At 46.7% G+C, this 8,279-nt stretch overlaps 1 protein-coding gene across 1 annotated transcript in view; it reads right to left on the reverse strand.

The window, feature by feature from the left end:
• Positions 1-3,117: 3,117 nt before the first annotated feature.
• The window catches only part of LOC101752795 (short integuments 2, mitochondrial), a 13,292-nt gene continuing 8,130 nt past the window's right edge, over positions 3,118-8,279 (reverse strand). The window contains exon 8 of the mRNA XM_004979168.3: positions 3,118-3,911. Within this exon, the coding sequence (XP_004979225.1) occupies positions 3,666-3,911 (246 nt within the window). The 3' untranslated portion in view covers positions 3,118-3,665. The remainder of the gene's footprint in view (positions 3,912-8,279) is intronic.

An 8,279-nucleotide genomic window follows, 5' to 3' on the forward strand; every position in this document is an offset into this window, starting at 1 on the left:
TAGGCTGACCAACGCCGCCGGGGAGACATGTGCCGCGCGCGCAACATCGCCCACGGGCGTGCTCGCCACGCTGCGGCCGGGGTGTGACCCCGTGCCCGTGCGCCGCTGCCTCACTACCGCTTTGCACTGCGTCTGTGTGCTGGCCATCGAGCCGTGCCCTTTTTGCAGGTGCCGCCGCCATCTTCGCCACTGCACGCCTTTCGCCGCCATTAGGGCCCAACAGGACGCACCTTTTGGCTCCAGAGGTCACCGCCGTGCTGCCTAGGTCGTCATTGCCGCCTTTTGCCGTCGGTCGCCATAGAAAGCGCCGCCCGACCGTGCACCACCTCCACAAACTGCCTCTGTGGCAAAACACTGAGCACCTGACATGCAGCGCCTCGCCAGCCAATAGGAGAGGAGCCACATAAGGGGCCACACGTGGACGTGGCCGCACGGGCCATAGAAGATCCTCCGGACCGGATCTGTGGCGCCAGCCGCGTCAGGACCACGTGGGCCGTCGTGTCACCCCTACCGCCGGCCTGCAGTCGCCTATAGCCTGCATATAGCCTCCACGTGGAAGCTGACTCAGCCCATCGTATAGCTAGCTACAGCCGCCACCTAGGATTAACAGCTAGCCTAGAGCCGGCCTAAAGCTAACCTATAGCTAGCAGGGTGCCACATCAGCCGTGGAGCCCACTAACAGTTGACCCATTGACCAGGTCAACGCTAACGTCATCAGGGCCCACTAATGACATCAACAAGACACGTGGCACGCTCTGGGGCTGCCACGTGTCACCTCTATGAATTTTCTCAATTTTGCAAATTATTTAAAAATATAGAAATTGATTTAAACTTCAAAAATTCATAACTAATTCATCTTAACTCCAAAAATTATGGAACTAGTTTCATAATTTTTCTAAAATCATGAAGAACACGATAGACTAGTCCTTGATCTTGTTCAAGTCTTCTATGAATCTCTTTTGGATTTTCTTTGCAATTAGACCCCTAGTAATTATGAAAATCGTGTAATTGGGACTTGTCGAAGATTCGGAGCTGAAGTCAAAGCTGAAGCCGTTCGAGGACCACTACAAGGAAGGAAGCAACTCCAGGTTCATGCCCATTCGATTTGAATACCCATTAAGCATTGCTAATTAGAATGCTAGCGCTTTATTTCTTCACATGATGATGATAAACCATGCATAGCCTACTTTATGCCTTGAATCCTTGTTCGACCTACTACCATACTACTTTTATATGCTATGTGCGATGCTTGCATGTGTATGGGATATCGTGAATAGGATTCTTGGTGTGAGTGGGGTTAAAACCGGCAGGAGAAAGTGTTTTTGGGACACTTGACGGTGGTGAGCTTTACACAACCCAATCTTTGGATTGGGGGCTCGGGATTCGTTCTCAGACATTCCCTGTTGGTACTTGTTGCCAGTACATGGTTGAGGAGCATAGGAGTTGGTGGTGATACCTGTTATGGGTACCGTTGCGATCCAAGTAGTGGAGTCGCTTTGTGGGAGTTAGGAGCTCGCCCCGGTCTGAAACCGAGCGGGTCGTCATGCTTCACGGGAATATGTTAAACATGCAAGCCACTCGTTGAATTATGGGTTTAGACCCGGATCGAGATTGGCAAGTGCGGTACCATACCTGCCGTAGGATAGAGTATTAGTGTAGGGGGTAGAGGTGTTGACTTATAGCCTCCTGATTTGCTTTTGCCCCCGATTGGTCCTGGTGGGAGTGCCTCACAGTTCTGGGGTGGTCCACTGCGGGGGATTGCATCCAAACCCGGATGCAGGATGGTATCGTAATTCCTAGGTACTTCGCTCGGTAGAGTGATGTTTAGTCGGCTGATCACCGGTTGCGCTCACTTTGAGATGGGTCCAGGTGTACACACTCTGCAGAGTTAAAACTATATGTATAGCCGTGTACTCGGTCATGGACAACCCTGTGACATCACGACTTTCCATTGTTTGGGGATATCTCTACCTCCCCCTCTTAGCTATATATGAGTGTGGTGAGCTGCAATTGCAGTCGGGGAGAAGAGTTGCTCTCTTCTGCCTTTAGGATCCGGCTGTAGTTGTTGAGAGGCGAAGAGAGGAAGTCTTTGCCTCGACCCTAGTATGGAGATAGGATGTTGGTGATAGGGACCCTATCGAGACGGGTGTACCCGATGTGTCAAGAGATTGGGATGCTGGATATGGAGTTTTATTCTTTATGCTTGCTACTGCATAGGAAACCCGAGCCTACTCCTTGACTACTTTTGAATACTAGAATTAAACCACTTAAAGCTTGCATACGGATGGTGACGTGGACCTGTTCTATTCCTTGGGACAGTTTGTGTGTGTAGGTATAGACTTGGAGTGAAAGCCCGATCACGAAAAATTCATGAAGGAAGGATCATGTTGCTTCGCTCATGGATGCCTATGGTGAAGATTCGGAGATGAAGATTTGAAGCCCTAGCTACCACTGCATATGAATTTTGCTTGTCATTTAGCCCAAGGGGTATGTACAATATTCATATTCCAAGTTGATTTGGATGTAAATATCCAATATTGTACGTGATAGCTATTGATCCAGGGATTATCACAAGGTTACAGGGAGTCGGATTCTCAAAAATAAAAATCCGGTTCGTTTCAGCAGAGTTCCCAGAGGTGATTCTTTGCTGAATCCAACAAGAGCTCTGTCATACAGTTTTTCAGTTCTTTGCTAATTCTGTGAAATGATTTTCTGAAATGAACTAATAGGCTGGAAGCTGGAAAACGTAGCTTATCGTGGTCATGTGAAGTGATTCTGCATCCTAATTTTAAGAGTTTATGCTAGAGAATCAAAGAGAATCACTTTCCTCAGAGAATCAACTCCCATAGAGAATCAGAATCAGATGGAGCTAATATTAGTGGATCCTATGTATAAAGTGACATATTTGCTAGCATACTAAAACAAATGCACTGCACACATTATGTAACCTATAGAATATAAATTAACTTGTGCCATAGAAACAAAAGAAAAATGTTTCCCTAACATAGGAGAAAGTTAGCTCAGATCCAGCTATTCTTGTGCTCAGATCCGGCTGACTCGGGCAGGTTAGGCAGTTAGCTGCGGCACGTGTGTACAAATACCACACGAGTAAATGAATGATTGTTGAGTTGGCTCAATTCTCCTTCGTCTCTATCGTTTCTCCCTCGTTCAACAATATCCCACACGCATTGAAAGCCGGAGTTCCTAACGTTCAATACAAATTCAATCTTTTGGTGTCCAAGGACGGGCAGCCCCACATGAGCAGGCCTCCCTCACAAACGGCAGCATCCGCATTCTGATTTCCGAAGCAACAGCCACCATTACAAGTACTAACCAGAAAATGTACTATCAAAGGCCCAGCATTTCAATTCTGAATCAGGGTGCAAGCCACGTTCTGTCTATGCCAATAGCCAACTAGGGAGACTGAGAAACATATCCTGCTATTAACAAGACCTAAGGTCCTATCATCTGAAAAAGGGTACCCTGCATACCAAGGATAGCACACATCAGCATTCAACAGCTCTTGGCTACTTGAGATTTTGCTTCACAGGTTGCTCACTGCAGGATGCCATCTACCGTACAGCTGGTACCAATTCCTTCCATCACAGAACAGCAGCTGCACAGAGAAAAAGGAAGGACTCGTATAGGCAGATTAACTTTTGCATTTACTGCTCATCCGGAAGGTCGTCGAGGATGAACGGACCAAGCTTCCCTGACCTGAAGAGGGTCAGCAGCTTCTTCGAGGTAGGGCCCTGGGTCTCATCAAATGGTTTGTGAGGTATCCTGAACACCTTGCGAAGAGCCATGAGCTGCATGTCTATGAGGCTTTCCAGTTCGCTCTCTTCCTCGGTGTTGCCAGTGAAGTCCAGGAATGTACTGCATAGCGTCCTCTGGACCTCCATCACTAAATCCTGGAACAAAAGGACAGGGTTTGTTAGCTTCAGTAGGAAATGCATAGGTGCTCTGGAAGGGAACCCATTGATTGCAAGAGAAAGATGGGAAGCACAATTAGGTAGAGGAACGGATAGTGGCAACAGTACAAATTGTTTGGTTGAATAATTGAACTCACACAAAGAAAAATACCCAGAACAAGAAATTAGCAACACACATGCAATTAAGCTTTTAAATGATTGGCAAGTCAAGGAATGTAGTATGCTCTTCCACATTACCAACTTTCAATTGAGTCATGTCAGGTTCTTTAAGGGCTAAGGAGTCGGAAATGGGACTGGCGACTCCCTCTCCTCTCGGCAGCCATGGTGATCCTTCCTTTAGGCTACCATGGGAGGCCTCTCGGATCTCGATTTTGGTCCGGGATTGGAGATCCAACGCACTGTTCAATCTCACTTCTCTTCACCGGTCAGTTTCTCCCCTGCCTTCTCTTCCTATGAGTTCTTGGTGGTATCCTTTGGTCGTTCCGCTATCTGCCTCAATGCGGATCCCGTTGGCCTCATCCTGCAGTCATGCCTTAGAGGCATTGACACTGATTTTAGAGTTGTTTATCTCTCTGGTGCAATGTACCGATTCTCGGTCTTTTCCAAGGAGGTTGGGTTCCTGGTTTACAAATTGGGCTTCTTCAAATGGAAATCTTTTGATGTGTACTTTGCTCTTTGGGGCTCTGGAGGACCTAATTGGAGACATGACTATGATCTTTGGATCGCTGAGCAGGAGGCTGAGTGGACTATCGCCATGAGAAAGTCCACCCGAAAATCATATGCCACAGCCGTTAAAGCGCATATTCCTGCCTCTAAATCAGTGTTTAATCGGCTTTCTCATCCTGATGATTATTTTGTTAAGAACTTTTCCCGTGATCTTCATGGTCATCGTTCTGAGCAGAGTTCTGATCGCTCTTCGTGTCTCAGATCCAGTTCTTCGCGTGTGCGATCTCCTCCTAAGTTTCAGGCGCCTGATCAACGCTGTTTTCGGTGTCTTTCGCTTAATCTCCGGGTAGCTGCATGCAAATCTCAAATCAGATGCTGTTTTTGTTTCGGCTTTGGTCACATTTCCCGGTTTTGTCGGGCCAGTTTGGAAAACTCGAAAGCTTTTCGACCTAAACCCAGCCCATCAGGCGGCCCATCTGGCTCTGGATTGAAGTGGCGCATTAAAGTCCCTCCTCTTCCGCTGGCTTCCAAGGCAACCGACCCTTCGCCTTCCTCGGAAACACCTCCCCATCCTCACTCACCTGCCACCGCCGCCGCCGATCCTCCCCCGCCACCTCCCATGGCCAACTTCGCCATCGACCCTCGCCCCCACCTCCCACCAGGCTTCACCTGGGCCCCTCAGGTGCTGCCATATGTTCCTCCACCTCGTCCCCGAGCTTGCCTTGCTCTCAATCTTGAGCGCACCAATGATGATCTAGCGATCGCTCTGTTGACTCCTCCGGTGACCAAGGACTACATCCCGATGGCCCATGCTCTGCAGACAAGACTCCCTCTAATCTTGTGCCTCTTTCGCTCCATCCTTGACAAGGTGATTAATCTGCCCTCTGTTCTGCATGCTAAATCACCTGCAACTTCCTTCTCTCATATCAGTCGTGTAATCGTTAATCTTGATACCCTTGTGCCATCTTTTCTTGCTAAATCTGATATGCTATGGCAATTGGCAAAGGTGCTGGTGGATCCTCTCGATGCCTCAGAGCAGTCAGACAATGATGTGGTGATTCTTGACAAGATGCCGCCTACCAAGACCCCTCGCAAGACCCCTCGCAAGCCTCGGGCAAGAAAGCCGAAGGGCCCTCTGGAGTCTAAGTTCTTGCGTAGAAGCTCACGCCTGAACAAGGACCTGAACGGCTTCAAGGACCAGGCTAGTGTTCAGACTGATGGTGCTCAGGAGGCTGTTGGGGAACCGCTGGCGATAATGTCTCTGTACCAGGGAGTATCTGAGGAGGCTTCCACGACAGCTCCTCATCTTCCAGTGGAGGTTGTGCAGGCCATAGGCACAGGATTCCTCAAGATGCAGTCTCAGACTGTGTCAGCTGAAGCCCTCCTTGCTTCTGATGATGATTAGCTGTAATAGGGATAGTTTGTGTCCTTGTCCCTGGTTCTGGGAAGGGACTTATTTTGGAACTTGATGTGGAACTCCTGCTTGAGTCCTGTTCTTTTGTTAGCAGTTGGCTGTAAACCTTCCAGAATAGTGATGGTGTTATGTTGGAACCTTTCTTTATCTCTGTTTACAGCCTTTGTTTCATGCTTCTCTCATGAGTCCATGTGTGTGCTTGGGCTGATCCTGGATGCTATTTTAATCTTTTTATAATGAATCACAACAGACCTTGGAGTATTTTGTCTTGGAACATTAGAGGCATTAACTCACAGCCCAAGTGGGATCATATCAGAAACAAAATTACTGAGAGTGCTGCCAGTATTGTGTGTCTGCAAGAAACCAAAAGAGATTCCTTTGACCAATCCTATATCTCCAAATTTTGTCCTCGGCACTTAAATAAGTTTGTTTTTGTCCCCTCTATTGGGGCTTCTGGTGTCTTGCTTATAGTCTTGGAATGGTAGCCTGTTCAGAGGAGATGTAGTGCATCAAAATAATTATGCTATCACTTTGAAGCTCAGCTCAAATACCTCAGATTTGGTCTTTCATGTTTCTAATGTGCATGGCCCATCTGCTCCAGCCGAGAAAGCTGCCTTTGTCAACTGGCTCTACAATTTTGATGCCACAAGCTTGGATGATTGGATCCTGTTGGGAGATTTTAACTTCATTCGATCACCTTGATAGGAATAAGCTTGGGGGGATGTGTTAGTGACATGCTTTTATTCAATGATCTCATTCATCACCTGGACTTAGTCGACATCCCTTTTGAGGGCAGACAATATACTTGGAGTAACATGCAAGACGATCCTTTGCTTGAGAAGTTGGATTGGGTTTTTACCTCTTCCTCATGGTCCTTGTCTTTTCCTGCTACATGTGGCCAAGCCAATTTCTGATCATATTCCTTATGTTGTCAAGATGGACTCACACATTCTAAAAGCATCCATTTTCAGATTTGAAAATGTCTGGGCAGATTTCCCCGGATTCTTTGACACAGTGCAGCTTCATTGGCACTCGAATCCTTTCTTTGCTAATATGGCGAAAACTATCAGTCGTAAGTTCAAGCAACTCAGGGTGGGGCTTAAGCAATGGAGCAAAGAGATTTCTAAGCTGAACAAACTCATCAACAACAGCAGTTGGGTCTTGGCCTTGTTAGATGGTTTGGAAGATCAAAGAAGCCTCAGCACTACTGAATCAAATTTCAGGAAAATTGTGAAGTCCCATCTGCAGAATCTATTGGAGGCCAAGAGGGTGTACTGGAAGCAGAGATCCACTGTGCGGTGGGTCAAGTTTGGTGATGAAAATTCAAGACTTTTCCAGGCCATGGCAACACACTCTTTCAGAAGAAACTACATTGCTTCTTTAGTACTGGCAGATGGTTCAGTTGTTAGTGATCACGACTTGAAAGCTGGTGTGCTCTGGAACTCTTTCAAAGAAAGATTAGGGGTCTCTGAGTTTAATGAAATGCAGTTTGATCTTGCCTCCCTTATTCAATCTGTGCAACTCCCAGTGCTTGATGAGCCATTCTCCAAAGATGAAATTGACAAAGCTATCAGAGAAATGGCTCCTGATCATGCTCCTGGGCCGGATGGATTTAATGGTTTTTTCATGAAAAAGTGCTGGCACATTATATCAGAAGATTTCTACAGATTATGTGATGCCTTTGTGAACTGCTCAGTTAATCTAGAATGCATTAATGGGTCATACATCACTTTGATTCCTAAAAAGGATTGCCCTATTTGTGTCAATGACTATAGGCCCATTTCTTTACTGAATTATTCTATCAAATTGATCACCAAGTTGCTGGCTAACAGATTGCAGGAAGTTATCCTGACTGTCATTCATGCAAATCAATATGGGTTTCTTAAGGGAAGGACTATCCAGGATTGCCTTGCATGGGCCTTCCAATTCTTGCATATGTGTCATACTAGTAAAAAAGAAATTGTGATCATGAAGTTAGACTTTGAGAAAGCTTTTGACAAAATAGAGCATCAAGTCATCATAGACATGTTCAGACATAAGGGCTTTTCTGCTAAGTGGATTGAATGGATCCACATGATCCTCTCTTCTGGTTCATCTTCAGTGCTTCTCAATGGAGTGACTGGAAAACCTTTTAAATGTAAAAGGGGAGTCAGGCAGGGGGATCCTTTGTCTCCACTTTTATTTGTCTTAGCAACATATCTCTTACAGTCAGCCATCATATTTTGCAGCACCCCTTAGGAGAGAGCTTTGGGGGGGGGGGGGGGGGG

Source organism: Setaria italica, chromosome VIII (assembly GCF_000263155.2).
Source record: "Setaria italica strain Yugu1 chromosome VIII, Setaria_italica_v2.0, whole genome shotgun sequence".
NCBI lineage: Eukaryota > Viridiplantae > Streptophyta > Magnoliopsida > Poales > Poaceae > Setaria > Setaria italica.